The 26,134-nt window shown below is 46.8% G+C and overlaps 1 protein-coding gene across 2 annotated transcripts in view; it reads left to right on the plus strand.

Annotated features, from left to right (window-relative positions):
- Positions 1-26,134, plus strand: part of RAD54L2 (RAD54 like 2) — a 682,650-nt gene that overhangs the window by 211,953 nt on the left and 444,563 nt on the right. For both annotated transcript variants that reach the window (XM_085625105.1, XM_085625106.1), the window contains exon 6: positions 8,905-9,137. In XM_085625105.1, the coding sequence (XP_085481231.1) occupies positions 8,905-9,137 (233 nt within the window). The remainder of the gene's footprint in view (positions 1-8,904; positions 9,138-26,134) is intronic.

Raw genomic sequence — 26,134 nt, forward strand, 5'->3', positions numbered from 1 at the left:
TGGTCCCAGCATTGCCACACCCTCGCTAAAACTGATCTGAGCTGCTAAACATGGCTTTCAATGTTGCTGGGGTGAGATTCCACCTGGTTAGGAATTTGTATGCATTTTCCTTATGTTTAGTAAAAATGGATGACTTTGGAATTGTAACTCATGTTACGGCAGTCTTCTTCTGTGATCGTGCTATCTAGTTCTCTCCCATCATACATCATATTTTCTATCACAAAGTGCATTCTTAAAAAAAAAAAAAGAAGTGAAGGTGCTCCAGTGGAAAAAACACTACTTAGTAATGGCACTCACAGACCTGCGTTTCGTTCAGATCAATTTTTGACTTATTGAATGGCCTAATTGGTTATAGGTGCCATTCATTAAAATCAGATCACAAAAGTGCTAGGACCAGTCCAGTGCATCTGTAATGATATTCCTTTTAGCAGCCACAATGCCATAAATGCACACTAAGACAGTGATAACTACAAATGATGTTTAGTACCTATACAGTACAAATGGAAATACGAAATAATTGTTAAGTAGTGGTCAGTTCACACACTTCACATAAGAAACCCAAATAATAGGCATAAGGGGCAGAATAGTGCATTGTGCGTAATGTAGGTCTCATACTATGTCCAATTTCTAATATAAAAACGCAAAGACAAAGCAGATTTATACCGTTAAGCGGTCAAAGGAATTGATTTGAGGTCATGTAAAAGTAACTGAGATTTTGAAAAGACAATTGTGATTCATAAATAAACAAGACTTATCTTTTTAAAACAGAAAAGGCGCCAACAAATGTTTTGCGACTCCTGTAGCATACTTCATCCATTCTTCATGCCACGAAATGTAAACTAATAAATTAAAATGACATTGCAATCAACATAAAGAATTCAGAATGATCCCGCAATCAGGGGTGTAAAAAAGGAGTGATTAGAGGGTAGAAGATGAGAAAGAGAAGGCAAAGTAATGGACTAAAAATAAAAACATTAGTTTGAGGAACAAAATATTGAACAGTGATGAAAAACAATTAGACTACAAATCCAACAATTCACTGTAGTATCATAAGGTAAAACAACTTCAGGTTATGAATTGGAAAAGTGAATTCACAACATTACTACATATTGCCATAAAACAAATCTGTAAGTGCATCACATACACAAACCCTCTAAAATTAGTTTTTAAGGATAAAAACTAAGACATTCTTAATATCCAGAATAATTGTCGTACTATGTTTCAAAAAATCTTAATTCCATGTCCAAATATCCATAATCCTTGTCAAATTATGTCGCAAAGAAATTATGAGGGTAATTAAACACCAATCTGAGTAGAAACTATCTCTGACAGAAACATCTCTAGGAGTTGTTTCATGATTCACTACCCTGCACTTTCCCTTAATGCATTAAAGGAAACAGAGTTTTGCAGCATGAATCTTTTTCTGGATTCACATGCTGTACATTATTCCGCTATGTAGTGGTTGGGTCCAAAATTGTCTTTTTTTCTTTTTTGGAGTAGTTGACCACTATTTTGTGGTATGACGACACCCTGTGTGACGTCAGACGGGGATCTGAATGTTCCTGTGCATAGTCGCCATCTTCTGATTAATTATTCCGCTGATGGATCTGTAAGCAATGGAGAAGCTGTTATTGAAGAAAACTCTAATTTTTTTAAGAAACATCGATTCGCCAAAGCCCCCGAATGAGAAGATGACTATAGAGAAGGGGACCCTTCCCTCTCCCTTCCGACAGGGGACACGGCTGGTACCAGCCACATGGTCGGCGAATAAGGCCAGGTAGGGTCAAGGAAAATACCCCCTTTAAATTATGCCCAAGCTGCCACCACAAATTTGCGTAGAGAGACCCCCACAAGGTCTGCAACTTCTGTCTCCGCAAGGACCGCTTGGACGGGACGGGGACTGCGAAGCCTGCGCCGCATTTGTACCAAAGACTTTGAAGGTATGCATAAGACCGAGGTTGGAATACTACTCCACCATGACCAGCACTCACAGGTCTCACTGAAAGACACAGGGTTGTCCAGCGACAACGATGACAACAATGTCAAGGAAGCTGAATCTACTCATGGCGATGAGTCTGATTTCGAAATCATTAAGACTGACGCTGAGAAAAAGCAGGTGGACAAGAAATTGGCAAAAGGCGCAGAGAAAAAGATCCACAAGGTAAGCAGACTGCCAAAAGGCCCAGAGCCGAAACCCTCGGAAATAAGTCTCACATGGCAGCCTTTGCGTTGAAGAAATTGTCAACCGTAGGTCATCCGAGAGCGAAAGAGCCTTAAGGATCCCACCTAATGGATACCGATGCTGGCATATGCCAAAAACCTCGACTATCCCATCTGCGCAAGGGGGTGGGGGATGTAACATCAAGCCTTCGGAGACAGCAGAACTGCAGACGCCGAAGAAGAGGCCTTCACTGACTATTGATGCCGAACAGAAGGCGTAGGAGGTCAAAAAGAAGAAGCAAAGACTGAAGGCAGAAAGAGCTGCGCTTAGACAAAGAAAAAAAAAGTTCATTGACTACTTAAGGGAATTTTGAATTACGGTGAAACTGTCGACGTCCATTGACACCTAGGACAACCGTTCTTCCTTGGAGGCTCCTGCAACACTGGAGCCCTGTGAGGAAGAGCAGGAGGAATTCTACTAACTCAAAGAAGGAAGAGGGCTCAACGAAGAGATGTAGAACTATCTTGAAGCCGAATCCCCAGAGGAAGGAATTGACAACCACCCTTCAAGGCCTTCACCACCAGACGTCTTCTCTATGTACAATACAACAACCGTATCGAGAAGGCTTTCACAAATATTTGGTGTCCAACTAGAGGAAGAGAAGGGAGACTCTTTCTTTCTCCTCGAAACTTTAATGCCAGCCAACAAAAGAAACTTAAACCTGCCAATGCGACCCAGCATTTTGGATCAGGGCAAGGAGGCTTTTCGAGTACCTGCCACTGCCAAAACAGTGACTCCCTGAGTGGAAAGAAAATACAAGCCTTCGACACACAACCATAAATACATACATGGAAATGCCCTGGCTGACTCCATCATTGTCACAACCGCTAGAAAGCCGAACGATGTTCACACCTCCACAAGGCCCCTACCTGAAATGGAGATATAAAGGCCTAACATGGTGGGGAAGGAAGATGGAGAGGGAGTCAGCCACCCAGTGGCGTGTTGCCAACTCAAATGCACTCCTAAACTGATGCGGTCACAAACAGTGGGACGAGTTGGAGCCCCTCATGCAACACTTTCCTGAGGCCAAGTTAGTCATGCAAGTAGGGAGAAACAGAGCCAATACGTGCCTGAAGTCAGCCTTGAACGCTGCTAACACTGCCAGCCGGCAGATGTGCGCAAGCACAGCGCAGAGGGGATACCCTTGGCTGAAAGTGTCTGGCTTTAAACCTGAGGTACAAACCTCCATTATCAATATGGATTTTCCTGGAGACACACTATTCGGCCAGGCGGTCGATGAGTTCTTTAAACAGCCATGGCAATGGGGGCTCTACAATACAGAGGCTAATTCCGAAGGGGTGGAAACATAAGCCGAAGGCCCACTAGCAGATCGCCTTTGGCATTGGGCCAGCAGCAACAGCAATCACAAGGCAGGCCACGCAGCAGACCTCGTATCAGCAATGGCAACACCCACCCATGTAGCCCTTTTGTGTATGAGGTAGTGGAAGAGGATAGGCTCTCAGAGGTGAAGGAACCACAAGCAAGTGACTTGCTCAACGACACAGGCCCCCACAGAGCACAAGTGGGAGTCGGGATAGATAGATTACCCATTGAGGTGGGGAAACAACCTCAAGAGACAATTGTATTGTGAATGTGATATGTCATGAATACTGTATAGAACTACTGAAAACCTCCCACCACCAAAACGGTTTATAGGTAAAAAGATCATACACCTCAGGAAAGGGGTCAAGGAACTTTTACAAAAGAGAGCCATATAAAGGGTACCATAACAGAAAGAAACATAGGAAACTTCTCACCTTACTTCCTGGTCCTGAAACAAGATCTCACCCTAGGACCAGTCTTGGATCTTAGGTTCATATACAAATTCATCCGCACACAGTATTTCAGGATGACAATACTTCAAGGAGTAATCCCACTCCTACCAAAAGGGGACTATATGGTTCTGAAGGATGCCTACTAACACATTACTATGAACAAAAGAGACCAGAAATACCTAAGATTTGTACTAGAAATGGTACACTACCAATCGGAGTATTACCATATGGAGGAAAGTCAATAGCAAGGGTTCTTTACAAAGTGTCTTGCATAAGTTGCAGCTTACCTAAGAAGGACGGGGATACATGTATACCCATACTTCGACTGCTTGCTACTAAAGTAGAAGTCAAAACAAAGTGCCAAGATGACATTCACAAGTAATCACAACCTTGGGGCATCTGGGTTTCTCCATAACCCATAAGAAATCGTCACCACAACTGGAACAGTAAAAGGTGTTCCTGGGAGAGACATTAAACTCAAGGACAGTATTAGCATGCCCTGTGCCGCAGAAGGTAAAGGCAATGGCAGAACAAGCTCACCCATACCACATGGGGCAGTCTCTGACACTGAGGACATCCTTAAAACTAATGTGCGTGATGGCATTATGCATACAGCTTATAACACATGTAAGACTACACATGCAAGCCTACATATGCAACCCTTCCAAGAATGGAGCTGCAACAAATGCTCACAAGCTACCGGGAGTTTGGAAGATCTAGTGGTTGTCACAGCAAAGGTACAGAAGGCAGTACAATGGTTTCAATCAAAACACGTGGCTTTAGGGAGACGTTTCAAGACAACAGCTCCAACGATGACTATTAAAACGGATGCAACCCACAAAGGTTGGGGAGCACACACAGGCAAAATTAAAGTAAGGTGACACTCGAACAATACAGATGCCTTGAAACAGATCAACTTCTTGGAAATTAAGAGTGTTCCTAGCCCTGAAAGCATTCCAAGCACTCGTAACAGGCCAAACATTACTGATACAAACCGACAACACAATAACCATATTTTACCTGAACAAGCAGGGAGAAATTAAATTGTTAACTCTTAGCAAACTAGCTCAAGAAATATGGCAAATGGGAAGCACCAAGGAACATCACACTGCAGACAGTCCACCTGCCAGGAAAACAAAATACGGATGCGGACAGACTAAACAGTTAAGAAGCAGCTCCCACAAATGGGAATTAAAACAGCTAACACTGGAGAAGGTATTCAGAACATGGGGGAGTCCAACAATATACCTGTTTGCATCTCCCAAAAAACGCAAAATGCCAACATTTCACCTCCAGATTTCAACACCCTCAATTAGAGGGGAATGCCCAATCAATAAACTGGTCAATGAGATTTGCCTACGCCATTCCACCAATTCCCCTAATACTGAAGCTGCTGGAGAAAGCCAGACAACCAGGGACAAAACTCATCCTCGTAGTTCCACAGTGGGCCTGACAAATCTGGTACTCAGACCTACTAGAGATGTCCAAGGGATAGTGATCAATGCAGAAAAGATGTGCTGACAATGCAGGAGGGGAGAGTGTACCACCAGGAGCCATCAACTCTTGACCTAGTGGTCTGGCTCCTGAATATCTAGAATTCGGGCATCTGACTCTGCTGCCCAACACAATGGAAATCCCTAAAGAAGCAAGAAGAGCTCCCACCAGAAATATTATGATACAAAATTTAACCGATACATACACTGGTGTACAACTAAGAATTATATAGAAACAAGAACAAAACAAGAAACCGTTTTAACTTGTCTCACTTACTTGTTGGATGTTGGGTTAACCTGCTCATCCTTGGAGGTACACCGAGCGGCAACAGTAGGCTACACCAGGGGTGCATCATGTTATAGCTTCTTCGCATCACCAGTGGTGAAGAGATCCCTAAAGGGGACAAAAAAGATTGCACCACCAAGAGCAGTTCCAGCACCATTGTGGAACTTAAACACAGTGCCAACTCCGCTGATGACAAAACCCTTTGAGCCTATGCACAACCCGATCCCAAATACTTGCACTCAAAACAGTGTTTCTAATCGTAATCCTTTCACTACGCAGAGTGAGTGAGCTGCAGGCACTAACAATACAGGAACCATACCTGTAAAGTCAGAAGGACAGGGTAGTTCTAAGAACTAACTCACAGTTCCTACCTAAAATAATGACCCGCTTTCATGTCAAAGTATTCAGCTACCAACATTCTTCAAAGAACCAAAGACCGAAACAGAAAGAGCTCTACACACCTTAGACGTAAGAAGGGCTTTAATGCACTATTTACAAGAAAGAATGCAATTTCGTAAACCACACCAGTTATTTTTCTTTTTCAAAAGCAACCAGAGGAAAGCCAGTAACTAAAAGAATAATTTTCAAGATTGATTGTGAAAACGATGCAGGCTTGCTATTCTAAAGTGGGAATAACACTTCCCACATGACCAAGATTTCATTCACAAGATAAAACGTGTGCTACACCAGCATTCTTAGCAAACGTACCCATGGACACAATCTGTGCAGCAGGTACACGGGCATCACCACACACCTTTGCAAAACATTGTGTGGACATTCAAATGAACAAGAAAGCACAGGTGGGACAAAGAGTACTACAACACCTGTTTGCTAACACTTCCTCATTTCATCCCAACCAATCCACAGAAAGGGATATTGCTGCATAATCTAATGCACAGCATGTGAATCCAGAAAAGCATTCATGCTGCAAAACAACATGATTACTTACCAGTAGGAGTAGTTTTGAAACTTGAAGAGTTTTCTGAATTCACATGCTACCCACCCGCCTCCCCGGGAATGGGAAATGATACAACCAGGTGGGGAACAGAATAACAAGGAGGAGGTATACTACCAGAAAGAGAAAGGAAAAAAGAATCCGAAGATGGCAATTACGCTCAGGAACATCCGGGTCTTCGCCTTACGTCACACATGGGATAGACATAATACCAAAGGGTGGTCGACGACGTTCAGACAAAAAAAAGACAATTCCCGATCCAACCACTAGATGGTGGAATAATGCACAGCATGTGAATCGAGAAAACTCTTAAAGCTGCAAAACTACTTCTGGTAAGTAACCATTTTGTTACATCTAACGCCTCCATAGGTAGTCTGTGAATCTGTTTGTTGTACTTAACTACCGGCATCTCACAATCCTCTCCTCATGCATTGCCTCCTACCTGCTAATACTTTGTCGCCATCAGGGGTAACGTTTGTTCATAGCCACTCACACAGAATCCTGATGGTTCACTTGTACTCATGCAAGGAAATGGCACGGCTAATATTTTTCAAGGTCTAGCATATCTCTCCTTCTCCCAACCTTCCTCCTCTCCTTCTTCCCTCCCTCCCTCTCCTTCCTCCCTCCCATATCTCTCCTTCTCCCACCCTTCCTCCCTCTCCTTCTTTCCTCCCTCTCCTTCTTTCCTCCCTCCTTCTCCTACCTCCCTCTCCTACCTCCCTCTCCTACCTCCCTCTCCTACCTCCCTCTCCTACCTCCCTCTCCTACCTCCCTCTCCTACCTCCCTCTCCTACCTCCCTCTCCTACCTCCCTCTCCTACCTCCCTCTCCTACCTCCCTCTCCCTTCCTCCGTCTCCTACCTCCCTCTGTTCCTCCCCTCCCTCTCCTCCCTCCTTCTCTCCCTATCCTTTCTCTCCTCCTCCCTCCCTTTCTCTCTCTCTCCCTCCCTCCCTCCCTCCCTCCCTTTCCTCCCTCCCTCTCCTCCCTCCCTCCCTCTCTCTCCTCCCTCCCTCCCTCTCTCTCCTCCCTCCCTCTCCCCCTCCCTCTCCACTCTCACTCTCTCTCTCCCTCCCTCCCCTACTCCTTCCCTTCCTCTCTCCCTCTTCTCCTCCATCTCTCCCCTCCCTCCTCCTCTTCCCTGCCACCCTGCCTGTCTACCTCCTATACCCTCTCCCTCCTCCTTTCCCCCTCCTCCCTCCCCCTCCTCCCTCTCCTCCATCCAACCCCCCTCCTCCACCCACCCTCCTCCACCCACCCTCCTCCCTTTGGCTTTGTGTACATTAAGGCTCTTTCAGGAAACCTAGTGAAAAGCAGCAGTCACACACACTCCTGTCTTTCAACACCAGCCACATCCTTGAATGTTGACACTATAGATTTTCTGCAGCTCTGGCTGGTACTAGAAGCTTTCTTGCCTGAAAATTCTATTCAGGCTCTTACATCGAACATAGACACAAAATCCCAGTTAACCACACTCCCAGAGGAAACAATCAGGCCTCTGTTTTTAAAAACATACTCCAAAAAGAACTATTGATGGACAGAATGCAGAACAATGTCATACATTCACCCAGTACAGAGTTCTGGGCCTAAATCAATCATTTTTTTGCTCACCATGCCATTCCAGTTTGGACCCAGCCATATGCAAATCAGTCTTGACCCTGTGCCCTATGGGAACAGCGCAGCCCGAACTGCCAGGCCAGGTCCTCCCTGGACTGGGAACAAGCATCCAAAGACCGGCTTCTTGGTTTCACCCCACTTCAGCCTGGATAGCTTGATTCCAGTGGCACGGAGAGAACGGGACTCACGTCTGAGCATACCCGTCGCACTCGGGGTGACAAATGCAAAAAGAACTATTGATGGACAGAATGCAGAACAATGTCATACATTCACCCCAGTACAGCATTCTGGGCCTAAATCCATTGTTTTTTTGCTCACCCTTTACCCCTTTTTTGCTCACCCTTCTAGTTTGGACCCAGCCATATGCAAATCAGTCTTGACCCTGTGCCCTATGGGCATAATAACATAATTGTGTCTAGAATTGAATCCTTGGGATAACCTCTCCAGTGTTTTTAACATGATGATTAGAAAAAAAAACAGTAATACATTGCCTTCTCATCTGTTCCTTCTGTTCGATCCTTTCCTTCTAACTCTGTTCATCCATTTCTCCCCATCTGCAGAAGTGATAGAACTAAGTTCTGGGGAAGATGAAGGCCTTCAGATCGTGGACAGCAATGATTCGACCAATGATGTAGAAGACGATGCAACTGCGGAGAGCAGCGGTTCCCACGTCAATGATGCCCTCAACCTGCCTGATGCCCTTGGGAGAGTGTTGATCAATATCAATCACCCACCAAATGAAGAAGATTTATTCCTAGCACCACAACTTGCCCGGGCTGTGAAACCACATCAAGTAAGCTAGGCACTAGTATTTTAAACATTTAATTGCTTTTCACTCACTGCATGGTTATAATATCCCATATGTTTTGTTCTGTGGTCCTAGTTCCTTTAAATATATGAAAATGAATTAATTCAGAACAAAGCAAGCACTTAATCATCTCTGGGTATTAGCAGTTGATGGACTTTTTATGACTTTAGTATAAGGATAGCACAGGCTTCCAGAAACACATGATCCGTTAGTGTAGAAGCATTTAATATCAAAATATCTGTACCATTCACACCTTCTTTTTTGGCCTACACATGGCTACATTATGTAGAGCTTCTTTAAAATGTCTTTTTAGTTGTTAGAAATCTGTCCTCAGATAGTTTAGAAGTGATTCTTTTGCTTGTTTTTATACGTGATCCTTAAACATCTTGTAGCAGGTAGTATTCAGTGACTTTCGTTGGCATCAATGTTAAAAAAAAAAATACTAAAAAATAGTTTGAGTTGTAAGCAGCATTATGACTGAGTGGGTATCTGTGCAATGTAATAACATTTTTGTTGCTGTTAACAAAGTTTTGTGTGCCAGTACTGTATCATACATGTTGCGTTGAATGGCAGTAGTTTTGCATCGTGAATCTTTCTAGATTCACTATGCAGTGCATTATTCCGCCATCTAGTGGTTGGGTCCGGAATTGTAGTATTTCTTCTCTTTTTCTTTTTTTTTCGTGACCCAGGTGGGTGTGGACATTCCACCATTTGGTGTCCTTCGTGACGTCGACGCGCTTCCTCCGGAAGTTCCCACCTTTGGTCACCAGCTTCAGATTCTTTTTTCCGCCTTTGGGTCTGGATCATTACAGAAGAGTTCCAGAGTTTTTGGGAGAAAGAATCGACGGAAGAGAAGAAAATCGACGAAAATCAAATTTTTCAGCACACCGGACTATCGGTCAGGTAACCGGGACTACGAGGGAGAAGGTTTTCGACCAGGACCTCGACGTTCAACAGAGAATGCGCTCGCAGGGGGCTCCCTGAGCGCCGGAATGGACACAACTCCTTTCAAGTTTTGCACCAATTGTCACCACAAATGCGCCCAGAAAGACCAGCATCCAGTCTGCAACGTCTGCCTGCCTCTTGACCGCAACAGCGAGGACTGCAACGCATGCTCGGGGTTCACACCTAAGACCCTCAGAGTAAGAGAGAAGCAGAGAAGGGCGAACCACAACATGCAGGGTCAGGGGCCACCTCCATCGCTTCGGGACTTGGGCCTCTCCAGTGGAGAGGAGGACAACATCGCCGAAGGACAGGAGGACTGCACAGTCATCGAGGTCCAAATTAGACGAAGGAGGTAAGGGAGTCATCGACCCCCAGACACTCGAGCGACACTTGAAAGGGTGAAGCTAAGTCCTCGAGCGACACTCGTAGGAGTAAAGCAAAGTCCTCAAAGGGAACATTGCCGCTTAAACACCCGGCGAAAGCAACGGCACCCAAGGACAAACAGCCCAGTGCATCCTTCGAAAAGTACTCCCAGACGGCGAAAGCCCTCGAAAAACCTAGGTCGTCGAAGGATGCCCTCGAAATGTATACCTCGGCGCCGAGAATAGAAGTACCAACAACTAAAGCGACGACAGCGAAGTGCTCAAACTCTCCATGCCGAACAGGCCGTCAAGATGGAAAGGAAGAAGAGGAGGCTCAAGGCCGTAATGGCCAGCATTCTGCAGCGAAGAAAGGTCTTCGACGTACGGATGAGCCAGTACACCATCCCTCCGGAGCTCAAAATTGAAAGAGAGGACGAGGACGCCAAACCACCGAAAATGCCTGAACTGGTCGAGGAACAGGAGGAAGAAGCCCTGTATTATTTTGAGGGAGAAGACAACGAGGATCAGCAGACCTACCGGGACTCGACGTCCTCTGAGGCACAAGACTTGTAGTGGCATGACCTTGACTCCGAATTGCTGGAGGAAGGAGTAGACACATACCCTTCGAGGCCTTCACCGCCAGACGACATAGGGATCTACAATATGGTTGTCCATAAGGCTGCATAGACATATGGGGTGAAACTGGAGGAAGAGTAGACAATGGCATGTTTCCTCCTGGAAACTAGGAGCCAGTTCCTGCCCATGCTCCCTAGTGTGCTGGACCAGGGAAGGGATGCTTTTAAAGAACTAGCAGTATGCAAAGCAGTGACTCCTAGAATAGAGAAAAAGTATAAACATTCCTCAAAGGACCCTGCATGCATCCAGGCGTCAGTGCCAGCCAACTCCATCATTACAGCAACGGCTAGGATGAGGGCCAATGTACCCACAAATGCCGGGCCACCTCCAAACAAGGAGAGTAGAAGGATGGACCTCATGGGGAGAAAGGTGGAGCGGAGTGCGGCAATTCAGTGGCGCATAGCAAACTCCAAAGCCTTGATCAACAGGCACGCATAGCAGCACTGGGAGGAAGTGGGGCAACTCCTAAAGCATCTACAAGACCAGTACCAACAAAGGGCAGCTCGCCTGGTAGAAGAGGGCAAAAACATGGCGAATACATGTTTGAAATCTGCCTTGGATGCTACGGACACGTCCAGCAGACAAATGATGATTGGGGTGACCGATAGAAGACATGCATGGCTTAGAATTTCAGGCTTCAAGCCAGAGGTGCAAAACAACATCCTTAGCACACCTTTTAACAGAGAGCAACTGTTTGGCACACCAGTTGATGACAAGTCAACACAGCTCAAAAAGGACAACGAGACAGCAAGGTCCATGGGAGCGCTGCAGTTCAGGATGAGAAGGGGTACACCTGTGAGAAGACCAAGTAGTAGGGGAGGCAGCGTGCCTACTACATCACACCAGACGTTCCAACACAGCTATCAAGGGAACAACCAAGGCCAGCAGCAGCAGGGACAGCAGCTGCAGAACTGGTAGTACCAGCCCTGGGGACAGTCCTTTCGAGGGCGCTCAAATGGTCGAGGGCAGACACTGAGAGGAGGGCAGCAGCCTGCCCCCAAGTGACTGCATCATAGAACGAAAACCCACCCTAACAACACCTCGGGGTGGGCAGAAAGACAGAGAAAAACAAAAACCTGATGTTCCACAATAAACAATACCTCGAACACACAACACCGGTAGGAGGCAGAATAAGAGACTTCCTCCAGGAGTGGAGGAAGATCACAACAGGCAAATGGATACTAAACATCGTACATCACGGATACTGTATAGAGCTAGAAAAACAGCCTCCAAGCAGGAAACCAAGAAAAAAGACACACTCAGCAAAGGAACTTTCGCTCTTGAAACTAGAAGCTCAGGAACTGCTCAGCAAAGAGGCAATAGAGGTAGTACCGCACAACCAAAGGAACAAGGGGGTTTATTCCACTTACTTACTCATGCCAAAGGTGGACGAAACACTAAGACCTATCCTAGATCTAAGGTTCTTGAACAAATTCATAAGGACGCAAAGATTCAAAATGACTTCCCTACAAGAGGTAATACCACAAATACAACAAGGGGATTACATGGCAACGATAGATTTAAAGGACGCGTACTTGCACATCCCCATCAACCACAAACGTCTACTAAGGTGTGTGATCAACCAAACTCACTACCAGTTCACAGTACTGGCATTCGGGCTCAAATGAGCACCAAGGGTGTTTACAAAATGCCTAGCAGCAGTAGCAGCGCACCTATGAAGGCAAGGAATACACGTATATCCCTATCTTGACGACTGGCTCTTAAAGGCAAGTTCGTACAGCCACTGCAAACAACACATACAGCAGGTCGTACAAACAATGAACCAACTGGGTTTCTCAATCCATTGGAAAAATTCGTCAACCGAGCCGGAAAAGATCAAGATATTCTTAGGTGCGGAGATCGATACCATACAGGCCAAAGTGTTCCCCAGCAGGAAGAGCGCATTGGCAATACTGAAGGAAACACGTCTTTACCGCAAGGGGCAAGTTCTGACAGTGAGGACGGTGAGCAAGCTAATGGGAATGATGGCGTCATGCATCCACCTAGTCCAAAATATTTCACTCCACATGAGACCATACCAGGAATGGATACAGCAGCAATGGTCACAGGCAGCAGGGAGTTGGGAAGATCTAGTGGTTGTCACACACGCAGTGCATCAGGAAATAGCGTGGTGGAACGAGGAAAACATATCACAAGGGAAATCATTCACACAACCAACTCCCAACAGTCACCCTCACAACTGGCGCCTCCAAGCTGGGATGGGGCGCGCACATGAACAAACTCAAGTTGAGGGGACTATGGTTGCAGCAAGATGCGGTTAAACACACCAACTCCCTAGAACTAAAAACGGTGTTCCTAGCCTTAAAAGCCTTTCAGAAGCAGCTGTACGGAAACACGGTGTTCATCCAAACGGACAACACAACTACCATGTTCTACATCAACAAGCAAGGTGGAACACAATCAGTAGCACTATCAGGGCTGGCACAGGAAACATGGACATGGGCCATTCCTCTAAGGATAGACCTACTAGCAATTCATCTCCCAGGGAAGGACAATGTGGAAGCGGAATGACTCAGCAGGCTGACGTCAGCATCCCACGAGTGGGAGATCAACCAACAAGAAATACAAAAAGTATTCCAGAAGTGGGGGACGCCGCAAATAGACCTATTTGCAACACACCAAAATGCAAAGTGCCAACACTTCGCATCCAGACAACCAGAACATCGGTCACAAGGGAATGCGCTATGGATAAATTGGTCAAAGACATTTGCATACGCTTTTCCCCCCGATACCACTGATACACAGGGTACTCAGCAAATGCAGAATCAGCAACATGACGCTAATACTAATAGCGCCTCAGTGGGCCAGACAGTCCTGGTTCTCACAAATAGTGGAGATGGCGCAAGCACCAGCACACAGATTCCCAAGAAGAATTGACCTGTTAACAATGCAGAATAGAGGGGTGCTGCACCCAGAGCCAGAGAGCCTCAGCCTAGCTGCGTGGCTCCTGAAGACCTAGAATTTGCACACCTCAAACTACAGGCGAGCACAATGGCAGTGCTCAGGGAGGCAAGAAGACCTACCGCAAGAAAGTGTACGTAGCATCGTGGAAAACATTTTCCAAATGGTGCATTAGGGAGAAACTGCAAAGGAAAATCACAAGGGAATTAACGGTACTAAAATACTTAACGCAGCTACTACAAAGTAAACTAAGCTACACATCCCTAAGGGTGCACTTAGCGGCGATAGTGGCTTACACAAGAGGAGAAACTGGAAAAAGTTTCTTCACCTCCCAAGTATTAAAAAGATTTCTAGAAGGAGCAAAGAGAATCACACCTCCAAACAGAATGCAGGCACCGGCATGGAACCTCAACGTGATGAAGGCACCATTTGAGCCTATTCACAAAGCTACCCTGCAAATGCTCATGCTAAAGACAGCCTTCTTAGTGGCCATCACATCACTACGAAGAGTAAGTGCATTGCAAGCGCTAACGCTTCAAGAGCACTACCTGCAAATACACAATGATAGGATTGTAATGAGAACAGACCCACACTTCATGCCAGAGGTGGTGTCACGGTTCCACATCAATCAGACCATCCAAATACCTAGTTTTTTCCAAAAACCAGCCATACGCACAGAAAGGGTGCTACACACACTGGACGCCAGGAGGGCGGTAATGCACTATATAGAAAGGACAAAGGAGTGCAGAAAGACAAAGCAGTTCTTTGTTTCCTTTGCAAGCAGTTTTTTGGGACAACCAGTTGCCAAAAATACCATTGCACGGTTGATTGCACAAACCATACCACTCTGCCACAAACAAGCAGGACAGCTGTTACAAGGAGCAGCTCATGCCCACTCAACAAGGAAGAAATGAGCTACAATTGCGTTTCTATCTAACACATCAATTCAAGACATTTGCCAAGCTGCAACATGGTCTTCAGTTCACACGTTCACTAAGCACTACTGTGTAGATATCCAAATGAACAAGGAAGCGCAAGTGGGACAGAAGGTCTTACAACACATATTCAGTAACCAGATCTCATCTTCCACCCAGCCACCACAATAAAAACAAACCACTACAAAGTCTGCGCACAGCTTAGTGAATCCATAAAGATTCACGCTGCCAAACGTATAGTTTCTTACCTGTCGGTGTAGTTTTGCAGCTTGAAGACTTTCTGGATTCACTAGTGAACCCACCCTCCTCCGCCAGAAAGATGAGACCGGAGGAAAGGGATTAAAACTGGAGAAAGACTTACAAGATTAGAGGAGAAACAAAGTAACACAAGACAAGAAAAAAGAATCCGAAGATGGCGACCAAAGGTGGGAGCTTCCGGAAGAAGCGCGTCAACGTCACGAAGGACACCAAATGGTGGTATGTCGGCGCGACGCCCACCTGGGCCACGGGACCCAACCACTAGATGGCGGAATAATCCACAGCACATTGAATCCAGAAAGTCTTCAAGCTGCAAACCTACACCGACAGGTAAGAAACTATACGTTTCCCTTTTCCAGAAGGATTTTGTGAATTGCATACATCTTCTATTGTGCTATGCATGTTCCTTACACTGGGCACATCCCCTATACATTTGATCTTTGTTGGATCTTTTTGTGCATTTATTCCTATTTAGCCCCATCTCTTTTATCTAGGATTGCAGTGCCACTGCGCTCTGGCATGAGGCCTTTCAAGGTGTGCCGTCAGCCATTTGAAGCAGCAGACCTGAATAATTTAAGTGTGTTGTATTTGGAGAACTGTCCCTCAGTTCATGTCTGCATTGCACCCCCATTGGTAGGAGACCCTCTCCAACTGACTGGCTTGCATGCAGACAAAGGTGCACCCATCCCTAAAGTTCATAATCCAAAAGAAAATTCAGGAACCAAGTATTCCCTCCCCACCCTTAATGCCAGTGTGGTAGATCGACATCTCGGCCCCAACTACAGGAGAAATGCCCCAGAACCTAGCCCCGTCAGTTGCTAGTCTCTTTTTCTCAAGGAGGACCATCAGGCATAGACAGTCCTTTAGCAGAGCCATATCCCAGGCCATCTCCTTGCAAGAGAGCTTATCTGGGAGACAGGAAGCTAGAGACTGCCTCGGACCCTGAGCCAAGACTTGTTCGTCTGAACATGACCTACATCCAGCGACGCTGTGATGGCCAATGTTTTAAAGGTATGGTCCATTGATATTCTTCAACACCTTTGAATAGGGACATCAATGCCTTGGTGTCCTCTGTTGCTGTCCCCACATAGCAGTCAAGGGGGCTCAGGAGAATTGGAGTGCGACTTTCTCTGAACTTGCCATATCAGTCACTGAACTTCAAAAGGGATGCCCACAAAGACATTCCACTCTTTGTGTTTTGGAATTCCCAGATTAGTCTTTGTTGATAATGGTGGCTTCCCAGAAGGTTAAAGTAATACTTTCCCACATGGATAAGGAGGCCAAGTGTCTGCAGGCAAACAGCAAGAAAATGCACCAGTATAGTGGACTTTGTTTGAGACAATTTTTTCAACAACAAATTAGGGCTACCACGGGATCCTTGCCAAATAAGCATCATCCCGGTGGTAGTGCCAGGATTTCGCCCTTAATTCCAGTCAGTCTTTGAAGTCCCTTTACAACTATTTTCTTGTTCACAGGAAAGAGGCAGGCAGTTAAAGCACTTATAAAAGAACAAACAAGCCTTCTGAGTAGGCCCATTCTACTCCAGTGGGGACGGTTTTCTTCCCCATTACAGTTACTTAAAACACAGAACTGCTAAGGCATGGGTGTTCCTAATAATCAAGAATAGCCATGTCTTATAGCTACTAAGCCTTTCTTTATCCCTGCTGGCTCTGCCTCTTTTTGTATCCCAAGACTGTAGGCCACAGGTAGAGAGGCTTTTTGTTTAAGAACCGTCTAGCTGACAGGAATCTTAATCTAACCATTTCTAATAAGGAACATGGGAGAGGACTGTTTTCCCCAGCTTACACGTCTATAAACTAAACCAGCTCCTTTACATAGAGAAAGTCATAATGCTTACTGTGACTAGACTGCTAGCAGCTACTCCAAACCATGAGTGACTGTGCTGTATGGACTTTGAGAATGCCTACTTGCATGTACCAGTATGGGAATAACACAGAAAATACTTTGATTTAATGGTGTGAAATTAACACTAACATTACAGGACAATGCTTTTCAGTCTTCATGCCAACCCTCTGGTCTTTAAACCAAGATCACGCCCCCAGCGGTGACCTGCCTGTGTCACCTGTGACAGGATCATTCTTATCTGTACCTTGATAACAGTATCATCAGAGCTATCTCAAAGGAGTATTCAAAGTCCAGATTGGCCCTTTCACTCCGCATCCTACATAACCATGGTTCTGGGTGCTCTAACCTTAATCCACCTTGGTACCTTCCAAAGAAATTCTGTGTACAGGAACATTTCTGGACTTCAGCCTTTTAAAATGAAACATCCTGGATAGTGGATAACTTTGATGATCAGCGCAACCATGATGCCTTTGTTATTCTTGGGAAAAAAAAAAACATGCGATAAATGTTTGCAACTGTTTTCCAAACGTAGAATTGAGTGTGAAATAAATCATGAAGGCCACCATATTGGTAAATGTGGTTCTTACAGTAAAATATAATTAATTGATTTCAGCACCTAGACACCGCAACTATTGATAGTTTTGGTTATTCTAGAGGCATCCTGCATAAAGATCGTCTCTGATGTTTCCTGCGTCTCTATCGGGTAGCACAATGAGTTTATGGAAAGTTTTTCAAAGCACCTCCTGGTCCATTTACCCATTCATGCATGTTTCTAACTTTGGAATTGTGGGCACCTGTTTCATACCTTTTGTTAGATTTCCTTTTCACATCCCTTCATAGCATTAATGTGGGCACATGACCAGGAACACACAAGCATCTTGTCTCGCTGCACATAAACCTTTTGATTCTAAGGAAATCTTAGTTGAAAGCCTTCCTGTCAGTTTTGCCATCCAGAATGTTCCACCAACACGATACCATAGCACTCTGCCATATGAGAAAACAAAGAACACATCCTTCACTCTGCTCTTTGAGAATGTGTTATTTATACACAGCTTGCTCCTGCTAGTCTCCTGCAGCCCAGAGCTCGTCAAGATTTGAGTCAACATCTTGAACTGTCATCTCCTCTCCTCTAACTAGTGGGAAATTCGCAAGGAGGTCCTTTTGCAACTCATCCAAACAACAAATGCTTCAAGGGCAATGACAGTGACATGTCTGGTAATCCCAGGGACAAGATGTTAGGAATAAATTTAAAGAAAAAAAGAAAATCCCAAACTGATAAAAACAACTGTGAGATCAGGCGTGCCGTTTAATTCCATTTGTACTTCATGATTATCCTTTGTCAGTGAGGCTGGATGAGTGCCTAATAAAGCAACATTTGCCAAATAGATAATGTCTGGCATTACATGAATGTCAACCCTTATTTGGTGTTAGAATGCGCTGAATGTATGGAAATGCAACTTTGTGGCATTCTCCGGGCATACACCAATCTTAAACATGTTGGGGTGCAATCTGAGCTCCATCATGCACATTTTGTCATCACTGCACTTCTCCGGATTTATCATGAAGTGAATCAAGATGTGGCCATAAAGTCATAAACAGCGTGTTTTCCCTGGCCAAAGCAGCCCGATTTTGCCTTTCTCTTCCTCTTTTTCTCATTATCAATTTTGTTGGACTCGAACCTCAAGTTGATAATTGGGAAGGGTCAGTACTTGGGAGTTAGGATAAAGTTCTTGGCACAGTAGCCATGTGACATCCTGCTCCTTATTTTCTCACTTTGACAATCCGACCATGTTTTTTCTTGGAGCAAACTTGTGTTGCATCCCCCCACCCCCACCCCACCACACACACACACACTTGTATTTTGATAACCAAAAAGAGTGCTGGGTGGCCAATAGGGGTTTATGCTAAGTAGCACTAATTTACCATTGATGACTACCATCCTCATCGCTAGAGTACGAAATGGCTAATGGTTTGTGACAGATGAATAATAGGAGTCAGATCTTTTTACCTGCTTCCCAATGGGTAGACCTGGGTAGACCTACTGGCTTTCGTTTTGTAATATACATTTAACCTATTATGACTGTGCCACTAGTTTGAATGCGTTGTGAGAGTAGTATTAGGATAGATGGGAAGCTGGGATAGATGCCCCTTCAATATTATAGGGTGGTGCATAGGGTTTAATAGTTGTCAGTGTTGCTATCTTCCTTTTCTTTACCCACCCCCTGCACTGCTCCTTTCTCCCTCCAACACCCTTGCATTGTTAAGACAAATATTTGTCAGGTTTGAAATTGTACAGTCTTGAACGGATTTGCACATTCTTTTGCATTACGTTTTCATACCCAAGCAAGTTCCGTCCTGCATTCCAGCCAGTAACCTCAGAGGAGCAGAACCTGATCAAAGAATGTGGTCCACGTCAAGGCCAAATTTGGACTTCTGCAACAGAGATGGACTGTCTGCCCTTCCTCCACATCCTGTTAACCTGAGCTGCTGAAGAAGGAACAACTATGCACTACCCCCATATTGGGCAAATCTTGTCTGATTGCCAACCCACATACACAGAGAGACATCTATATGTTCGAGGCATGTGGGCTGCTGAATTCATATCTGTGCATAGATCGCCGCCTAGTGGTGGGTCCGGATGATTGCACGTTGTTGTCCTGGAAGAGTCTTCGAAGTATCCTGGGATAGGTGACTCCTCCCCTCGACTACAGTGCGCATGGGCATCCTCTCCATCCTCAGATTGTTTTTTTCCGCCATTGGGTTCGGATGTGCTTATCTTGACTCAAGTTAGGAAAAACTTTTTCTAGGCCAAAAGGCCTTTAGTTCGCGTCGGTACTGTTCCCGATCGGTATCGATAGTATCTTGTTAGTTTACTAACTTCCAGAACCAACTTTTTCGCTTCCTACCCGACCATCGACCAGTCATCGACGATGGAATCGAGGACACCATTCAAGCGGTGTCCGGTATGTAATGCGAAATATCCCCACATCGACGTCCATCCGGTGTGCAACAAATGCCTTTCACCGGATCACGACGAATCTACATGTATGGCCTGTGCCCGATTCCGATCCAAGAAGACTCTCCGGAATCGACGAGCAGCGAGACTCGAAGCGCAGCAAGCGGCACCGGCCCCGGCCGACATCTTCAGCGCTGAGACCGAAGATGTCGAAGACGTGGAGAACCTACCCTCCAGCCCCGTTTCCGAACACGACTCCGGCTCGGAATACGTTGAAGAAAGCCTCTTTCGCAGAGACGAAGACGACACCGAGGTAGGAGACTACAATGAGGCCCTGGGGGCCGAAGAGAGTAGCTCCGATGACGAGCAAGGCCTACCCGTACAGACTGAGGACATCCCAGTGCGCCAGTCTATGGCTCCGGTCGAGGGATCGCCTTCGGGCCTTACCCAAGACCTATCCCGCAGTTCTTCGGCCCCGCCCTCTGGCCCGGCCTCGGACATTCAGCGGCAGCCATTAATACCCAAACCGGCTGGTTTCCCTTCTTCGAAACCGAAAGCTGTATTGGTTCAACTGAAACAGAAACCAAAAGTAACGCTGGTCGGATTGAGGCCCACCACACCTTCGACGACAGCAAAACCCATCGGCACCGAGCGCACCAAACGAGACTTCGGTGCCGAGCTTGCAACGGCCGACGTCGGCGTCGACATACGGAAGAAGACCTTCGGTGCCACCAAACCTACTCGGCTCCCGGCACCGACGCAATCGACTCCGACCCCAAAGGTCAAACTGCCTGCTGCGTCTCACACCGCTTCGACAGCACCACCAAAGGCACACTCATCGAAGACGTCGACGGCCATTACCGCCCCTCGACTCGATGACTCACCGGCGCCGAAAAAGTCCACGCCCGCTTCTACGGAACCGGTCGGCGCAAAGAAATCGATGGCGCTCCAGGTGCGGCCCGTTGCTGCGCACGGCACCAAACACAAAACAGTCCTCCAGGACACATCGGGCTCCGAGCCAATAAAAGCTCCAACAGCCTCTTCGGCACCGGCCAACATTACTTTTGGCCTGCCGCCATCCACGGCCCCGAAACTGTTCCAAATCAGGACACAGGTCACCCACACCACGATCACGCCTGCCGAATGTTCTCCTGCGGAGACGTCTCCGTCACATATCATCGACGCCGACACCGGCAGGATGCTGCCCCACAAAAGGAGAATAACTTCAGAGCCAGCTTTGGACTCCTTCCGGATCCCACTTAAAAGAAAGCTGCCAGTGGTTTCGGAACCGGTTCTTTACGAACCTCTCCATTCCCCCTACCAGGATCCACTGTCCTTCTCTCCCACACACTCCGACACAGATGTTTTGGAGGACTACATGGGTGACCACGTCCCCTACCCCGGAGAAATGGACCCTCAAGGCCAACAGGACCCTGATCAAGCTTGGGATGACCTTGTCGACTCCGGTGCACCTATAGATGCACAGGACCCGCACCTCTATGGAGCAAAAACATCTCCCACAGAGGACACTGCCGCGTTCAACGCCTTAATTGAACGTGCTGCGGCCAATCATGGGGTGCAACTTCACTCTGACACCGTAGAGGACGACTTTCTCATGGACACTTTCGCATCCTCAGAAAGGAACATTAAAACTCTACCTATGTTGAAGGGTGTCCTCAAACCAGCAAAGGACATCTTCAAGGAACCCACCAGGGCAAGAGTAATAAACCCCAGGATCGACAAAAAATACAGATTGGCGCCTGGGGACCCCACCTACATTAGAGGCCAGTTACCTTTGGATTCAATTGTAGTTGCGAATGCTCGCAAGAGGGCACACTCGCAAACAACAGGTGATGCTCCTCCCCCGGACAAAGAGTCCAAGGTGCTAGAGACCTCCGGCAAACGGGTTGCCGCACAGGCGGCTAACATATGGCGTATTGCCAATACTCAGGCGCTCCTCGCTCGCTACGATCGAGCACACTATGACACATTAGAACAACTACTCCAACATCTCCCTGACCAATACAAAGAAGGTGCAGAGATCCTCATCAGGGAGGGACAGCTCCTCACAAATGCATCCATTAAGTGTGCACTGGATGCCGCGGATACAGCTGCCAGAGCCATAAACACTAGCGTCATGTTGCGACGACATGCCTGGTTGCGAATCTCTGGATTCAAACCTGAGGTACAAAATAACATCCTCAACCAACCTGTCAACCCCGACTACTTATTCGGGCCGGAGGTTGACACCACCCTAGAGAAAATAAAAAAAGACACGGACACTGCAAAGTCCATGGGGGCTCTACAAACGCAGTACTTTCGGAGCGGCTCCTTTTGTCGCCCCGGAAATAGAGGAGCAGGTAGAGGACAGGGGTCACAGCAAACCTACAACAAAGGCAACACACAGAGCACCTACGACAAAAACACCCGGGGTGGATATCGTGGCTCCAGCACAAAGGGCAGAGGACGCGGCTACGGCAACACCAGGTCCTCCCCCAAGAACAAGCAGTGACGCCCTCTCCCTTCCTCCCGACCACATAACACCTGTCGGGGGAAGGCTACAAAGGTCCCTGTCCACGTGGAACTCCATCACCACGGACAGGTGGGTCAAAGATATTGTCAAATACGGTTACTGCCTAGAATTAACCTCAACTCCGCCCACAATACCTCCAAAAAACCGTCCTATGTCCTCAGAGCACTTAACGCTCTTACAGCAGGAGGTGCAAAGTATGCTACTAAAAGGTGCAATAGAGGTCGTACCCGTCCACGAGCAAGGTACGGGGGTGTACTCCCTGTACTTCTTAATACCAAAAAAGGACGGGTCGCTCAGACCTATATTAGACCTGAGACCCCTAAACCGGTACATTCTCTCCGAGCATTTTCACATGCTCACTTTACAGCAAGTCCTCCCGCTGCTCAAGCAGGGAGACTTCCTGGCCACACTGGACCTCAAAGATGCGTATTTCCACATACCCATTCACCCCTCACACAAAAAATACCTCAGGTTCACTGTTCAGGGGCAGCACTACCAGTTCAAAGTCCTTCCCTTCGGCGTGACAACAGCACCCAGGGTTTTCACAAAGTGCCTAGCTACTGTAGCGGCACATCTGCGGAGGCAGCACATACACGTCTACCCTTACCTGGACGACTGGCTCATTCAAGCAAAGTCAGCCCAACAATGTGCCAGCCACATATCCCTCACCATTCACCTCCTTCACAGTTTGAGGTTCTCACTAAATTACCCAAAGTCCCATCTCCAGCCCGCACACGTACAACAGTACCTAGGTGCGACCATAGACACTCTGGCGGCCACAGCTCAGCCAAATTTAGTGAGAATCAACAGCATACAGATGCTGATTTCCAAGTTCAAACCACAACACTCCCTGCCCGCGCGAGTGTTCATGCAGTTGATAGGCATGATGGCCTCCTGCATTTTCATAGTCCCGCACGCGAGACTACATATGCGCCCGCTCCAGGAGTGCTTAGCACGTCAGTGGAATCAGGCTCAAGGACAGTTGAAAGACCTAGTGTTGGTGAGCGGTCGGGCATACAACTCTCTGCATTGGTGGAATCCACAAAACCTTTGCAAGGGCCGACCGTTCCAAGAGCCTGTTCCACAAATAATACTGACAGCGGACGCGTCTCTCCAGGGATGGGGAGCTCATGTACTCAGTTACACAGTGCAAGGACTATGGACAATACAACAAAAGAAGATGCACATCAACCTTCTAGAACTGATGGCAATCTTCCTAGCAATGAAAGCATTCAAAGTACACTTGTGCAACAAAGTCGTGTTGATCCGGACGGACAACATGACCGCCATGTACTACATACAAAAGCAGGGAGGAACACACTCTCCACAGTTGTCTCATCTGGCTCAGAGCATGTGGAAGTGGGCCATTCAGAGGAACATGTTCCTCATGGCGGAACACCTCCCCGGCAAGGACAACCAGATGGCGGATCTGCTCAGCAGACACAGCCACCAGATGCACGAGTGGGAGTTACACCCATCAGTTCTCCAATCGTACTTCCAGCAGTGGGGTCATCCAGACATAGACCTATTCGCCACAAGCGAAAACGCAAAATGCCAAAGCTTTGCCGCCAGGTTCCCACATCCGCAGTCGCAGGGCAATGCGATATGGATGAACTGGTCCGGCAGATTTGCGTACGCTTTTCCCCCAGCACCACTAATACCGCTGGTGGCACGCAAACTCAGACAACACTCTCTGACACTCATCCTGGTTGCTCCAACGTGGGCACGCCAGCCGTGGTACACCACCTTTCTCGAACTCTCCGTGGTGCCGCATCAACGGCTGCGGGTCAAACCCGAGCATTTGACGCAGAACCATGGAGAGGTTCAGCACCCAGATCCGCAACAGCTGAACCTGGCAATCTGGCTCCTGAAGTCCTAGAGTTTGGCTACCTCAACCTGCCACCTGACTGTATGGACATCATTAAGGAGGCCAGGAGACCCACTACCAGAGCTTGCTATGCAGCCAAATGGAAGAGGTTCGTCATTTATTGCAATAATAATGACATCAACCCGCTAGACGCATCCATCCAAAACATTATTTGTTACCTATTACACCTCTACCGATGCAATCTGGCGTACACCTCTATACGTGTCCATTTGACCGCAATATCCGCCTATCTACAGACCAGGCAGCACCTCTCTCTATTCAGAGTGCCTGCCATCAAAGCATTCTTGGAAGGACTCAAACGATTCATTCCTCCTAGCCACCCACCAGCCCCAATGTGGAACCTCAACTTGGTCCTCACACGCCTGATGGGTCCACCCTTTGAACCTCTACACTCATGCGAGATTCAATTCCTTACCTGGAAAGTAGCTTTCCTAGTAGCGATAACTTCTTTACGAAGAGTTAGTGAACTCCAGGCACTAACCGTCCAAGAGCCATTTATACAAGTTCACGCCAACAGGGTCGTACTACGTACCAACCCCAAATTCATGCCCAAGGTGGTATCGCAGTAGAACATGAATCAGACTATTGAACTGCCGGTTTTCTTTCAAAACCCACAGACTGTCGCTGAAACGGCACTCCATACCCTAGATGTAAAGAGGGCCCTCATGTATTATATCGAAAGGACCAAACCCTTTAGGAAAACACAACAACTTTTTGTTGCCTTTGCCCCACACCACAAAGGTAATGCTATCTCCAAAGCAGGTATAGCCAGATGGATCGTTAAATGTATTCAAATTTGCTATCAAAAGGCTAAACGCACTTTAACGATTCCCCCACGAGCCCACTCAACACGTAAGTTAGGGGCCTCCATGGCTTTCCTAGGAAACATTCCTTTGCATGATATATGTAGAGCAGCCACCTGGTCCACTACACATACATTTACCAAACACTATTGTGTAGATGTACAATCGAAACAGCAGGCAGCTGTAGGACAGGCTGTTCTCAAAACTCTTTTTCAGACCGCTGCAGCTGGCACTGGTAGCCGCCGCTAATAGAGGGCACTGCTATGTATTCTATGCACAGATATGAATTCAGCAGCCCACATGCCTCGAACTGAATATGCTACTTACCAGTATGCATCTGTTCTTGGCATGTAGGGCTGCTGACATTCATATCGCCCTCCCTCCTCCCCGGCGCCTGTAGCATCTGCAGCTCTCAGAATTACTGTAAAGCATGGTCATCACTTTTCTGTATCTACTCCATCACTGCCACAATGGCGAAAAACAATCTGAGGATGGAGAGGATGCCCATGCGCACTGTAGTCCAGGGGAGGAGTCACCTATCCCAGGATACTTCGAAGACTCTTCCAGGACAACAACGTGCAATCATCCGGACCCAACACTAGGCGGCGATCTATGCACAGATATGAATGTCAGCAGCCCTACATGCCAAGAACAGATGCATACTGGTAAGTAGCATATTCAATTTTTTTTAAACATATTTTTATTGATTTTCACAACAGTACATATCTTATAGCCAGTGGTTCCTACCTTATACATTGCATTGTAAATAAATTTAAAGAAAACATGAAATTCTCCCACCCTCCCAACACCCCTCCCCGTACTCAGACTGACATTTTTATACATGCCTATTGGTCAACAACAAAATGTGAAACAGTTGT

Source organism: Triturus cristatus, chromosome 9 (genome assembly GCF_964204655.1).
Source record: "Triturus cristatus chromosome 9, aTriCri1.1, whole genome shotgun sequence".
In the NCBI taxonomy this organism is placed as follows: Eukaryota; Metazoa; Chordata; class Amphibia; order Caudata; family Salamandridae; genus Triturus; species Triturus cristatus.